General features: G+C 50.6%; 1 protein-coding gene across 4 annotated transcripts in view; it reads right to left on the bottom strand.

Annotated features, from left to right (window-relative positions):
* The window catches only part of LOC138492065 (PH and SEC7 domain-containing protein 1-like), a 1,158,039-nt gene that overhangs the window by 488,468 nt on the left and 653,940 nt on the right, over positions 1-15,631 (bottom strand). For all 4 annotated transcript variants that reach the window (XM_069619020.1, XM_069619022.1, XM_069619019.1 and 1 more), the window contains one exon: positions 6,878-6,967. In XM_069619020.1, coding sequence (XP_069475121.1) covers positions 6,878-6,967 — 90 coding nt within the window. The remainder of the gene's footprint in view (positions 1-6,877; positions 6,968-15,631) is intronic.

Genomic DNA, 15,631 nt, shown 5'->3' with positions numbered 1-15,631 from the left:
CAGCCAACGGTCAGTTTGCCAACTGGTGACAGTGCATGATGCAACCGGAGAGCCATCTGGAAATGGAAGCCTTGGAGAGGGCCTTCCCTTGATTCACAGGGCCAAAGTTCACAAACAGCTTTGATGTCTTCCGAAAACTTGATGCGGTCCACGTAGAACTTCAGTGCTCTAGCCACATCCAGCGACTGTAAAGTCCTCTCAGCCGGCGACGGGCAGCGAACGGGCAACACCAAGGGCTCGTTGAGATGGAAGTCCGACGGCACCTTGGGCATGAAGGAGGGGTGTGTTCTCAGTACTACCATCATCTGGTGGAATGTCAGGTATGGCGGCTTACAGGAGAGGGCCTGGATCTCTCCCACTCGTCGTGCGGAGGTGATGGCCACAAGAAACGCTGTCTTCCAGGATAGGAATTTCAGCAATGCCAAATGCAAAGGCTCGAATGGCGGGCCCATGAGCCTGGTCAGCACCGCCTTGAGCTCCCACGACGGGGCCGGAGCCTTCACCGGCGGGAGCGTGCAGAACAGTCCTTTCATGAACTCCTTCACTAGGCGGTGGGACCACAGCGACGACCGCCCCAGAGTTCTGGTGTAGCGGGAGATAACCGCCAGATGAATTTTGATGGAGGCATGTGCCAGCCCCGCCTTGGCCAGCGACAGCAGGTACGGCAGTACTTGGGGGGCCGTAATCCATAGAGGGTTGATCTTCTGTGCACGGCACCAGACAGAAAACCTCTTCCATTTATGTCCATAGCATTTAAGAGTAGAGGAAGCCCTGGCCTTGGAGAGTACCTCTTTGCAGTCCACCGGAATGTCGTATCCTCCGAACTCTAGTCCTACAGGAGCCAGACCTGTAGGTTCAGAGATCCTGGAGTGAGTCGGCGACGGTGTTCTTTACTCCTGCCCGGTGAAAGGGTACCAGGAACATCCCCTGGTCGACAGCCTAGTGCCACAAATCCTGTGCTTCCTTGGAGAGAGCTGGGGATCTGGTGCCCCCCTGCTTCCAGATGTAGAACATCGTGGTGGTGTTGTCAGTGAAGACCCTTACCACTTTGCTCTTGAGGGACGGAAGGATGGACCTGAGGGCCCAGAACACGGCCCGAAGCTCCAGGACATTGATGGGCAGTGACCTCTCCTCCGGGAGCCAAAGGCCTCTTAACGTGGATATCTCTGGTGTGCGCGCCCCATCCATCCAGGGAGGCGTCCGTCGTCACCATCTCCTGATGAGCTGAGGTCTGGAACTCTGTGCCCGCCGCGAGATATGCGCGCGGGTGCCGCACCACTGTATCGCCTGACGAACATCCCATTGAGGGAGATTTTGTCTTCGAAGCTTCCCGCCACTTGTATCCACCGGGCGTTGAGGAACTCTTGCAGCGGCCGCATCCGCAAACTGCACAGTTGCACGAGGTAGATGCATGACGACATCATGCCGAGCAGGGACTTGATGGATCTCACCCTGGCAACTTCCGTGGTCAACAGCTGCTGAACCTTGGCCAGTATGGCCTTTATCCTCCCCTCTGACGGCGAAGCCAGTCGCGTCACCGTGTTGAGCCTGGCTCCCAGGAACAGGGTGTCCTGTGATGGCACCAAGCAGGACTTTGCATAGTTTATCGAGAACCCCAGTTCCGTGAGCAGGGGACGGTCCTCGCTGTGTGGTCGACGGCAAGTTCCCTTGACTTCGCTCGGATGCGTCAATCGTCCAGGTAGGGGTAGAAGTGGATTCCCTGCAGGCGCAGCCGCGCCGCCACCGGTGCCAGGCACTTGGTGAAGACCCTTGGTGCCAACTTCAAACAGAAGGGCAGTACCTTGAACTGATAAAGTCGCCCCTGGACCATGAAGTGCAGACATTTTCGATGTCCTGTGTATGGGGATGTGGAAGTATGCATCCTCCAGGTCCAGCGACGACAGGAAGTTCCCTTCTTCCAGCTCTCCCAGCACATGCTGAAGGGTGACCATCCAGAATTTTTGGGATCGTATGCATTTGTTGAGGCGGCTGAGGTCCAGGATAGGCCCCCAGCCGCTGCTCTTCTTTTAGACGAGGAAGTACCGCGAGGACCCCCGAGCCCCGGAATCTCTTCGGGATGAGCGCTATCGTGCCCTTTTCCAGCATTGCTCGTACCTCCAGAAGTAGCTGTGGAATATGGTTTTCTTTCCTGGCCACCGGTGGAAAGTTGTGACACTTCCTTTGGAACTTCAGAGTGTACCCGTGGGCCAGAGCATCCAGCACCCAAAGGTCGGTGGAGATGGATTTCCACACGACGATGAAGTTAGTCAGCTGGACTCCCACCGGGGTGCTCGGGTGGGGGCCCGACGTCCTGGCCAGTTCAGTCCTGCTTTGCCAAGGCCATGCCACCTTGGGCGCCTTGGCAAAGGAGACGATGACCACCGGCCGTGCTGCCCCTGTAGGCTTCCTGCGACGAACGGGCCGCCTGACAGTACGACGAGGAGCTGCCGCCAAATCCTTTCGGGGCACCTTGAGACTTGCCTCCTGAGGTCTGAAAGGACGGCCATCGCTGATGGAGCGTGTCCAAGGCACGGGCCGTCTCAGTGTCCGCATTGATGGCCTGCAGTGACTCATCTATTACCTTGCCGAACAGGTTGTTCCCGTCGAAGGGCATGTCCAGTACCCTGGTCTGTACATCCTAATGGAAATCAGTGGCCCTGAGCCAACCACGCCGGCGAAGGCAAACGCTGTTGCCCATCTGGCGAAACCGGTGTCGACGATGTCCGTGGCTACCGTGATGGCATGGTCAGAAGCCACCTCGCACTCCTGCAGGATTTCAAGGGCCTCCGTTCTCTTGTCGTCCGTGAGGAAGTCCAGGAGTGGGGCGATTTTAAACCACAACTCCCTATCGTAGCAGGCTACGATAACAAGAGCTTTGGCCGCCTTAATGGTCGTCGCTGCCGACGAGATGACCCAACGTCCCATGGCGTCCAGCTTCTTCCCCTCGCCGTCCGGCAGGGAAGTGGAAGTAGATGCTGTCGCCCCTGCCGATTTCTTCTTGGCCACCGCGGAGACCACTGAGTCCGGGGACAGCTGCGCCCTGAGACACACAGGAGTGGAATCTGGGACCCAGTACTACTTCTCGTACCGGTCTCTCTTCTCATGGGCAGTGGACGGGTTCTTCAGAAGGGACAGTCCCTCATCCCAGATGTCGTCCAACAGAGGGACCGAGAGTTCGGTCTTCCTCTTGGCCTCTCGTCACGGATAAAGGAATCCCTCCTTCTGCTCTTCAGGGTATAGCTGGTAAAGCTCTGAGGCCCTGGCGATCATGGCGTGAAACAAACCAATTTCGTCAGGAGGGGAAGCCCGGGGAGGGGGTGATGGTAGATCTGTTCCGTCATCTCTGCCGTCGTCCATCCCCGTCATCTCAGTCTCCGTCTCATCCCTCGGCGGAGCGGATGGAGGTGAAGGATGGAAAGGTAGGTGTCGATGGACTCGCCTCCGCTTGGCTGGAGGGCTCCCCAACGGTCCAGGTGCTGCTGGATCGTTCGCTGGCGGTAAGGGCAACCTTGTCCTTATCTCTGTGCACAGGGTGTGCAGTGCGATCAAGATGTCTTCCGGACCGGTCCGGCGGTGTTGGCATCGGTTGCAACGGGAGCGTCGGCAGAGGCTCCTCTGGTTCCTCGTCAACCTGCCGTTCTTCGTCAGCTCCACTCTTGCCCTCCACGTCTGCCTCGTCGGGATCCTTCCCACAGGCCCTGACCTCGTCGAACCTCTTGTCCAGGACTGCCTTGATGACCAACAGCTCATCCTCGGAGGAGGTATCCGAGTCTGCTAGGACTACCACGCCCCCACCTCCTTCTCGGCCCGGGCCTTCACGGGGTCTTTCGATCAGTTGGAAAGACTATTCCCTCCGGGATGGCAGGGAAACTCTAGGCCTGGAGGCCGTCTCCACTGGGGTCGCCTTTGCGGGCTCCACCAGGGACGCCACGACTCCCTCAATCAAGGGCTTAGGCGTGTCGGAGGCCTTCACCGTGGGGGAGGGTCACCGTCTCGCTCCCCCTTGGCTTTCTCCATCGGGATCGACCGGGGCTTCTCCCGAAGCTTAACCGGGTTCTCTGACTTCCTTTTCACCGAGCCGGAGCATTGGCTCGTGGTTGACGGTGTCAGTGACATTGCACCCGGCCTGGCAGACGAGGAGCCTGAACCAACAGCGCTCCCGGTGCCCGCGGACTTGCGGTGCTTTGCCTTCTGTTGGGCCCCCGTCGCCGGAGCACCCTCAAAGGTCTTAGAAGACCGCTCAGACTTCTTCTCACCTGCTGCCGGGCTCTTCGCCCCCAGCCAGTCAGCAAGTTGTTTACGACGGTCTTTCATGGTCCGGATGGACATGTTCTTACAGAACGCCCAGTCCTCCTCCACGTGCGACTTGTCGGAGTGCAGGCAGTAGAGACACAGGGAGTGTTCTTCCTTGAAGACGTTCTGTAGTCCACATCCTGGGCAGATCCTAAACAGCTTGGATCCAACGGGCATCGAGTCTTTGTCCTGGGCCACGTCCACGTGGGGTAGGCCTCAAAGATCTTCCGGAATCCTGCAAGAAGTGAAATTCGATGAACAAAAATCACCCTTGAGGGGGCGTAGAAATGTCCAAAACGGGTCTCTGTTAATCGGAAGAAGAATCGGTGGAGCGTGAGGCTCGAATTGACTGAAAAAATGAGAGTAAACTCTTTGAAAAACGCAACACGCAGTAAAAGCTTGAGAGCTACAGAACGGGTACTCCCAACACTTGAACGTGTGGTAAAAATCTGAAGATGGCTGCCAGAGGAGGGGCCTAGGTAGAGGGCAGTCATTGGCTGGGGGCAGTATGACCCAGAGACCAGTGATTGGTTATTAGTAGAGAGACAGTTCAGAAAACAAAACTGATTTTTTCTTTACCAAGGATTCCCAGCCTGACGACGAGGAATATTCATGAGCATGTGAATCCATGCCAGACCCCATGCTGGAGAAGTAAACTTCTACCATGGTGGTGTGGCATCTGGGGCCCTTGGCAGGTTCCCAGCCACTATCTATTACACAGGTAAATTTGATCGGTCTCTGGTAGTAATTGCTTTGTGACAGAATCCATGGCCGCTTGTGCGGGTGAAATCTGAAACGCATGTGCTGGGTTAATCTACACTTGGGTCAATCATTGAAGCAGTTTTCATTGGATGACTTTTGTATAGGATTCCACAGTTCAAACAAGGCCACATTTCGAAAAAATAAAACTCAAAATGTGTGTTATACTTGAAAATCAAAGTGTTACTACAATAAATAAAACAACAAAAAAACTATACGTAACAAAGATGTTGCTTCAAGGTGAAAGTGGGGAGTAGGTGGATTGCCTTTATTCATTCCCTCTTGAAAGTCTTTTAAACGATACAGATCACATGCTAGATTGTTCCTCAGAAGGGCCTTCAGCAAATATCAGTTTTTCCAAAGTTTTTCATTTTTTTGGCCATTCTCCTTTGAAGTCTTTGCGCCATACCAGTTCTGAACAGTCTATTCAATTGTATAGAAAGCATTTTGTAAGGTTATCAGGGCATGATGATTTTTAGTAGTATTTGGGAAAAATGCATATAACATTCCATCAGCTCCACTTTTCAATTTGGATCCAGGAACGCAAACTCTGAGCACAGGGGATACGATCCTAGGTCGTTGAACCGAAACCGCTCGATTTGTGATCAGCTTCATAAGGTTGATGAGAGACTGGGTAGAATGCGGTAGATAATATTGCAGTAGTACAGTTTACTCACTATCAGTACCTGTCTCGGCTAGTCTTCTAGGTTTCAGTATTCTTTAGTTGCAATGAGAGATATCCCTATACTTGCTTTCCGGATTTGCAGCTATGCTACCTTGCAAAACTCCTGGGAACACAAATGTTAAGTAGCTACAGAACTTTTGTTTGCTAAACTACAAGATAGCTGGACAGATATCAGTGAGGTCTTTCACGAGAGGCTAAGAACAACGTTTGTAAAATATGGTCACTTTGAAAATGTTCTGGTATACGTCCAACACCATGGTGCATACTTCCTCTTCTACTATTTGACATGACTATTGCTTCCAATAGTTTTGTGCTTTATTTGTGCATTGCCTCGGAGTAAATATTAGTCGCCCACTGTGATGATAAAGTGTTTGGTATACTTTCATAACAACGAGGGCAAGCAATTACATCATAAGCAGTAAATACATGGAACACCATCACTGTAGAACTAGCAGAGGAAAAAGGCGATTGAGGATAGGCCAATGAACATCATCAATTTTAAAAACAATATTGGAAATGCTGCCTTGAGGAATACCCAGCGATTTAGTAACAAATAGTTTAAGTATTGCCATCACAATTAAGGTTTCTGTTGCTTCTCCATTAATGAAGTGGGTATATTCAGGCATGGATATCTTGATCACTGTGATGACTAATAATAATGCAGAGAAAAATATATGTGGATGCCTGTTGTCTAATGCAGAGGTAACTGACTTAGTATATTGGGACAGATTTCTCTTTTTGTGCAGGGTTGAACTGTTGCTGGGTTATCATTTTTGGCACTGACACACACATGAGAAAATAAAATGGTATATGGTGCAGCAGGTATAACTAGTTGTTTGGAGAAGTCACCCCAAGTATTACAGTCATATTTTTCATTTTAAGATATGCCCATAGTCAAATATTGGGACAGAGCTCAAATAAAAGCAAGTTAGTGCCCTGTCACTTGTGTGGGGAGAAGCTGGGAGTTGTGAGGCGATATAGAAAAGGTAGTAGGGGTAATATTTCCTGTACCTGAAGCCACACATTCCAGCCCTCCACAATGGGTTCACTTATCTCCCCCAAAAAAGGCCTTTGGATGAGAGATCACCCCTCTCCAAGCGTCTCATTAATTCAGAGCAATGTGCCAGTAGAGTACTGTACCTTCAGCTGATCTTTAGGAAAGTTTGTCCCATCATTCATGCCGTCCAGGTTGAGGATGAATTCTGGGCAGGTCATACAGCGGCCAATATTCTGTTGCCAGGAAGAGAAAAAGATTCAATATTAATTTATTAATTAGTAGTGTGGAAAAAACTGACCAAGCCCTTTTACAAGATCTTGCTAAAAGGAAACATTTGCAACACTGGAAAAGTGCACCACCTTACACCAGCTCAGAGTACTTTCATTGCACTGGCTCCCTGAGAACTCTGCACCCTTAGACTTGGCTCCAACAGTTATTTTCGTATTGGAACTCAGTGCGTTTAAGCCAATCAGGCAGCTCAGAATGCAGACATTCATTAACTGGAGGTATAACCAGTGCTCTTGAATTGAAAGTATTTTACTAAATTTCTTGAACTTTTGACAGTAAAAATTGTGTTTTTCTGGAGTAAAAAGATAAATCCTGCTGCCAGTAGAGATATTTTGCAGGCGTCTAAAAAATACATGTTCAATTTTAACCAGGTATCCTTTTTGTAATCCATACTTACACATCAGGCAGCAACAGTATTATAGGCCCACTCCAAGAGTCATGTGGGTGAAAATAGGATGGGGGATTTGAGGTGCACGTGGTTTCATGTTTTTTTTTTTTTAATCGGTGTACTTGTACTGATTTCTTTTGGTGACTATGTGTCTATGATAAGGAGTAAAAATTGGTGATATGCTGCTTTTCTCAAGGACTGCTATGGACGAGTTCCGACATGCTTTAGTGCTTGACACACTTCTCTTCTTTCTTTTTTTATAAGCTTAAATGAGGGTTCATACCCGCAGCAATTCTTAATTCAGCTTCTCTTTCCTTGCATGGCTATTGTTTACCAATACAAACATAAACAGGGCTCTTTTTGAGAAAGTGCTCACTTTCATTTCCTGTGGAAGTCGTGTTTTTTTCATTCTAAGAAAGATGGAATCGCTCGAGTTTGTTGTATTCAGGGGATGGGGGGGCGTGGCCAGCGAGCGTACAATGTAGATGTGATTCTTTGGCGCTCCCGCGGCCGCCTGAAATATCCTGCGATTTGGGAAACGAAAACGCTTAAAAACGACATCCCCGGGCGGCGGAACCTCGGGGCAACGCCTTGCGGTGAAAGGAGCCGAATCCGTGAAGGGGAGCGCAAATTATCTGCGTTGAAAAACTGGCGGAAACTTTGCCCGGGCCCAATCAAGATGGCTGCCAGCGAGACACGCTGAACTGCGGCGGAGACGAGCGGAGGTGGATAGCGACCCTCGACCGCCAGATCTGCACCGGGATCAGCGCGACGTCACCTGCAGATAAGGGAGCAGCTCGGGACTAGGACAGAGAGCAGACTCCTCCTGTGGGTGAGGCCGACACGGGCAGTGACGCCCCCGGCGCCATATCTCCACTCCCGACGACAGGTGAGAGACGGCAACGAGTGAGCCGCGTGTGGACTCTCAGCCTGAATTTAAGATATATAACCCCGAGGCACCCGGAGGGGAACGCTTCTGCGACAAAACTGCGACAAAACACAGCATACGCCCGCACACGCCGACCGCAAAGGCACTGCAAGCACTGGTAAAGGCCCAAACAACGCCACGAGAAGGAGTGCTCCTCTAAACCTGCACCAGACGACTCGCGCAAAGCAACATCATGGGCAAAGAAAAGAGCAAGAAAACCTCGACGCAAAGTACAATGGACCAATATGCTATGAGCACATCTACAGCAATAAGACCCCTTTGCCAGACGAGGCCCTGTCGCTAAAAGACGTAATGGCCGCCATCGCCAGCTCGCGCTCCTTGGTGGAACAGAAAATGGACACTATCTCCACGGAGGTCTCCTTCCTCTGCCATGACCTCCAGAAACTCTCGTCTCGGACCGGGGAGGTGGAACAACGAATTTCTGGCATGGAGGATGACCTCGGGGGAGTGCACTAACAGCTTACACAAGCATTAACCCGACTGAAAACCCTGAAAGCCCGAGTTGACGAGGGAGAAAGCAGGTCGCGCCGCAATAATATTTGCATCCTGGGACTGTCGGAATGCACGGAGGGACCCAGTGTGGAACTCTTTCTGGAAGAATGGCTGGCGGACCTCTTTGCGCCAAAGACCTTCTCGAACTTTTTCTCAGTGGAACGTGCACACTGCATGCCCGCGGGTCGCCCGGCCCCGGGTGCACCGCCGAAAACAATCATTGCGAGGCTTCTTAATTATCGTGACAGAGATGCCATCCTACAAATGGCCTGAACAAAAGGGTCAATGACATTTAATGGAGCCAGAATTGCTTTCTTTCCAGATTATACACGCAAATTCCAGAAAGCCAGACAATCCTTTGAGCACCTAAAAAGGAAGCTTCCCAAACCAGTTAAAAATCCAACATGAAGGCAAAACTGTACACTTTACCGACCCACAGGAAGCCTGGAAATGGGCGGAGACCCACATCGGTGGCGACTGGACCAGACAAGACCAACACCGCAGGGGTAGATCAAAACCCCGACCGCAGAGAGAAAGACCAGCCCAGCAACCTATACCTGAGATCCCAAATGAGCCAGACGGAGACCCCAATCCCTAGCACAGCCTAAACTGGAAATACCGGCTGGATGCGGGAGCAAACTGAACCACTAATTGACTCAAGAACCAACCCTTCTCCTGGCAACCACCTGTAATGCAACACTCCTCCTGAAGCGACAGTAGCAGTGAGTTGCCTTCACCCCTGTATAAGGGATCATATGAGCCATATGCGGTTGCCATTAACACACCATGCCATCGGCGGACGCCACATGCCGACTCGAGACACCAAACCCACAAAGGAGTAGTAAGTCAGTGGGAAAAGGGGAAACAGTTCATATTAGTTAATCTGGTGATATAGTTTTAAACGCCAGTAGAGTTTGGGCGACAGATACTTCATGTTGGGGAGGAGTATTGGGGGAGGGAAGGGGAGTGTTTTATGTTATTTTCCGGGAGGTCACACCATGCCAATGTCTATCAAGACGCCACCAAACATACTGTGTTCGCCGCCCATGCACACACCAAGCGCAAACGCTGTGTCCCCATGGCCAAATGTACCACGCACCTACCAGGCACAACGTCCCAGATTGTTAAACAGCAATGACCGCACAGCACCATGTAGATTCCATTAATGGAATACACAAGCCCCAATGATACCCAACGAACGCCACAGGTCCCTTAAAATCCTTACCTGGAACGTAAATGGCATGGGCACAAGTATAAAACGATAGCTGATCATGCAATTCCTTAATAGACGCTCTCCTGACATAGCCCTCCTAACCGAGACCCACTTAGCAGGCTCCACATGCCAATTCTTCTGCAGAACTAACTATCGACCAGCTTACCACGCGGGGTACACAATGGGATCCCAGGGTGTCCTGATCCTCTTACATAAACGACTCCCTTTTGAACTATCTTCTGTGGCGCAGGACCCTTGTGGCTATTTCGCGATGCTCCGGGGTATACTCTGGGGGGAGACAGTGGCCATTTTAGCGATATATTCCCCACCAGGGTTGGGGGAGGGTCTCCTGAGGGAGGTGACGCGCAACAACAATCGGATGTATGGATCTTGGGAGGGGATTTTAACGATGTTATGTGCAACACACTAGACCGGTCCCACATCCGCAATCGGAACCCAAACCGGCCCACGAGGCTGGCGATCTTTGCGTCAGCGCTTGGTTTGAGTGATGTGTGGAGCGAACTCCACCCTACAGACCGAGGATTCTCCTTTCACTCTGGGGCCCACGCATCCTTATCTAGACTAGATTACGTCTTCCTCCCAACCCCCGATGAAGCATATAGGGTAAGAACGGCTGAACTCCTTCCCCGTGGCATATCAGATCTCTCTCCCTTGGAGGTGACGCTCCGTACGGAACGTCCGCTACCGCCTAAAACATGGTGGCTAAATAATTACTACCTGGGCCTCCCCGAGTTCGTGGAACACATCACAGAAAAATCTAACAAATTCTTCGAATTAAATACAGGCTCGGTAGAGGACCCAGTGACACTATGGGAGGCACATAAGGCAGTACTAAGAGGGGAAATGACGGCCTGGACGTGCAATAAAAGGAGAGAACACCATAGGAAAGTGACAGAGGAAGAGGTTGAGAAATGGGAAATCAGATACATCTCCGACGCTAGCCCCGAAACACATTGCTCCCTCATGAAAGCGAGAGCAGCTCTCCATAACACGGCGTTAGATAACGCAAGACAGGCGCACATGGAGTCAAAGACCAGAATTTATGAGCAGGGCGACAAAGCGGGCAAACTATTGGCGTGACTGGAACGACGTAACGAAAGGCACAGACACGCCAGACAGGTTACTGACAGCCAAAATGAGCTTGCCCAAACAGACCCAGAGATAGCGGAGGCATTCGCCAACTTCTATGCCACGCTCTATGCCGCCCCAACGGCCCCCATGGACTCATCCCTCCTAGATAAGATCGTGCTCCCGCACTTATCAGAAGTGCAGAGAACACACCTAGATAGAGAACTGGACGAAGCTGAAATAGCGGAGGCTACGACCCAGCTACAGTCCGGGAAAACACTGGGCCCAAATGGTTTCCTGGCCGAGACCTGGAAGAAGCTGGGCAGCAACAAGATGGTCGCCCCACTCAGCGACCTGTTCCTTGCAGCCAGGGAGCAGGGCACCCTTCCACTAGACCTACGAACGGCCAACATTGTGGTCATTCCCAAACAAGGCAAACCCCCTGACCAGGGCACATCGTATAGACCGATATTGCTTATTAATAGCGAAGCCAAAATCCTGGCTAAAGTACTGGCCAATAGACTCCAACCGGTCATATCCTCACTGGTTCATCAAGATCAATGCGGCTTCATGCCGCAAAGATGGACTAGAATGAACTTGCGCCGATTACATCTGCTATTGGAAAGAGCCCCAACTCTCAATACACCACTTGCGCTACTCGCAATTGATTTCGAGAAAGCGTTCGATTCGGTGGTATGGGCAAGTCTCTGGGCAATAATGAGGCGCATGGGCATCGGTGAAGCCTTTCTTCGCTGGGTCCAACTTTTATACGAGGCCCCATTAGCCGCAGTTAGAGTGAACGGCTAGACCTCCGGGACCTTCCCGCTGGGCAGAGGCACCCGACAGTGCTGTCCTCTGTACCCCCTCCTTTTCGCCCTAGCAATAGAGCCACTGGCCCGATGGCTCCGACAGGTCACCAAATGGTCCGGATTCCACTGGCCAGAAGGGCGAGAGGACAAGCTCTCCCTTTACGCGGACGACCTATTACTCTATTTAAGCAACCCAGTCCATGCATGTCCAATCATAACCCAAATGCTAAAGACCTATGGGGACTTCAGTGGCCTCAGAGTAAACTGGGGAAAGTCGATCCTCTTCCCACTAAGAGGTGGCGACCTAGCAATTCCTCGGGACACCCCGTACCGAGTAGAGATGGAGGGCTTCCGCTACCTGGGCATATGGGTTTCGGGGGCTCTATCAAACTATGTGCTTCACAACCTGCACCCACTAATTGACCGCTTTGCTGGGGATGTACAACACTGGATGCTCCTACCCCTTACGCTTATGGGCAGAGCGGCCCTCAAGATGATGGCACTTCCACGTTTCCTTTACATACTGCAAAACACCCCACTAGCTATACCAAATTCGGAATTTATCCGGGTGGAGCATCTCCTTAGGAAGCCGATATAGAAGGGAGGGCAGCCCTGAATTGCGTTGACCACGGTGCAACGATCTATCTGGGAAGGGGGTATAGGAGTCCCGCACCCTAGGTCCTACTACTGGGCCAGCCAATTAAATGTAGTCAATAGCCTCCTCCACGGGGATCGCAAACTTCCACATATTAGAGCAGAACTACCTATTATTCAGGACCCCCACCTCTCGAAACAATATATCAGAGACTATCCAGGCCCCCAGCACAAACGATGTCAATCCACATCGCGATCATTTGGAGGCAGGCTCACATGCACATAGGTTGGAGGAACAAGATCACCATGACACAACCGCTGTGGAACAACCACATGTTGTCGGAGGTACGAAAACTGAACACATGGACCCGGTCGGTGATGGCGGGGATAACCACGATAGGAGATATCGTTATCGATGGCTCCATCCTTCCGTTTGAAACACTCCAGCAGAAGTTCGGAATACCAGCAGCAGGACACTACCATTAAACACAACTAACGCACGCCCTCAATGGTTATAGGCAAGCACTTACCGATGCACCAGAATGCACACCCCTGGAACGCAACCTACTCACACAACACATCCCCACCAAGGTAAAAACTATCCTATATAAAGCCATTAATGCATTCGCTACCCCGGAACTGGTCAGCCTCAAAGCCAGATGGGAACGGGATTTTGGGGCCATTGAACCTGAGGACTGGATCCAGGTTCTCATGCACCTACGCAAAGTTGCAATAGACTCCAGAATAAGACTGATTCAGCTCAAGATACCCCATAGGGTATACTACCCCGTGTGGCCCTTTTCGGTTGGGGAAGGGCAACGGATCCCAACTGCTTGAGATGCCGGGGGGAGGAAGGCACATTCATCCATCTCCTCTGGGAATGCCCCAAAATCAAGACCTTCTGGACACAATGCTCTCAAATATTAGGAAGGACGCTGGGTCGCACGATAGCATTACAGCCTGCAATAATGTTACTGGGGGCCCCAGATGAGAACACTGCAAACAAATGGGAGGGTATTTTTCTCTCCAGAGCAATGGGCCTGATAAAGCGTGACATAGCGCAGAAATGGGGAGCCCAGGAGTGCCCAACAGTGGCTCAATGGTCAAAACGAAGTGGACATCTGCACGGCGAAAGAACACAGAATATACACAGCACGGGGGTGCCCAACAAAGGCCACAAAAATTTGGGGAAAATGGGAAGCACGTGTGACCTGAGGACTGCCAGCAATAATGGGGGAGGAAGAAGAAAAGGGGGGGGGCGCAAGGCGCAGGAGCGCAACACGGAACTCGGCAAGTAACAATTTACTGGAAAGTGATGCAGAGTGGCAAGACACGAGCAGATTGGTGACCAGGGGATGGAGGGTGGGAACTGTTGGTATGTTGTATTTATGTTTTAAAATAACCAATAAAATGTTATTTAAACAAAAAAAAAGTGTGTTGCATTTGGAGGGTGAATGGCAGGACCAAATGGTAATAGCTCTTTAGCCCACTTTAATGGACTACATCAGCTGTTACATTCCACAGACTTCATTAATGACACGGAAAACTTGGTATTTGGGGCATTAACAGCCAGAATAGCCCACTAAATGAAGCTATAAGGCTATGACATTATAGTTTTAGGTATTTGATGTAGGATGGTCATGCCACCAAGGAGCCATAGCAGAATCCCTCCTTGTTTCTTTCCTCACTCCTCTTCATTGCCCTCCATCAATCACTTTTCCTCTTTTTGAGCCGGTCAAGTAGCATCTAATCTACATCAAAAATAGCCAGTAAACACTTGACTCCCATTATCCATTTTACCCTTTTTTTACATCTTGCATACCACCTAAGCCTGGCTATCCCCCTCTTTTTGCTCCCCTGCATGCTCCCCTCAGAGACTGAGTGCTGATGGGTAAAAAAAAAAAACAATTGCAGACCTCCAATGATAGGTCTATTCTCACAGCCCTTCAGTCATCCTATGAATCCCTTCTACTTTCTTTGAAGAAACACTATTTCTCTGAACTCGCTCTATCCATTTCTCCCCACCGTCAAAGTCTCTTTCAACTCCTAAATCATTATTTCCCTTGTCCGGCGGACTCCTCTCTTCAGTGGACTAATTCACTACTAAAGTTTCTTCACTCAGGGCATCCTTTTCATCAACTTGCATTCATTCTGATCAACCCACTGTTTCTCTTTCCTCTCGCCCCTGCTTCTCCTTCTTTAACTGACCCAACACAGCCTACCTACTTACTCTCTTCTGCTCACCCTAATGCCTAGCCTCTTGATCCTCTTCCCTCTCTTCGATACCTTCCATTTACATTTTCCTCTTACCATATCTCACCTCTCTGTTGAATCTCTCTCGCTTCCTCTACCTTTTCAAATTCCTTCAAACATGCAACCAGTATCCCTATTCTTATAAAGGCATCCCTCAACTGCGTCCACCTTCAGACATATTTCTCTGCTCCCTGTTCTATCTGAACTTCGTGAAAGAGCCATTTTATAATCAAGTATCTGCATTTCTCACTTAGCATTCTATTCTTCCCCTTTATCAATCTGTTTTACACCCTTCTCGTTCTACAGAAATAACACTACTAATTGTTTCAAATTCTCTCCTGACTGCGCGCCACAATAAACAGTCTCCCATCCTCATATAATTAGATCGTTCAGCTGCTTTCGAAACAGTGGATTAACCCTACTCTTCGATCCTCTATCGCCTCTCTTGGCTTCTCGGGGCCTGAGCTTCAATGGTTATGTTCTTAACTCCCTGTCCGCTCCTGTTCCGTTTCATGGGCTACTCTTCTTCCTCTCGCCCCCTCCTCTATGGTGTCCCTCAAGTTTCAGTCCTCAGTCCCTTACACTTTTCTCTCTACACCCTTGCCGGCTCGCCCTTACTTTTTTCCACTAACCTCTCACACCACATCTATGCCAATGATTCTTAAATCCTCTTTTCTTTCTCCTGGTTACCAGACTCGCACCATACCTCTGTCTCTTCCGGCCTACCCACCATACAACTCTGAATGAGCTCTCACTTTCTCAACCCAAATCCCTCTAAAACAGAAGGCCTCTTTTTCCCTTCCACATCTCCCCCTTCTCCTA

Source organism: Ambystoma mexicanum, chromosome 10 (assembly GCF_040938575.1).
Source record: "Ambystoma mexicanum isolate Mex_15411 chromosome 10, UKY_AmexF1_1, whole genome shotgun sequence".
Taxonomy (NCBI): Eukaryota; Metazoa; Chordata; class Amphibia; order Caudata; family Ambystomatidae; genus Ambystoma; species Ambystoma mexicanum.
This window is presented reverse-complemented; position numbering and strand designations above follow the sequence as displayed.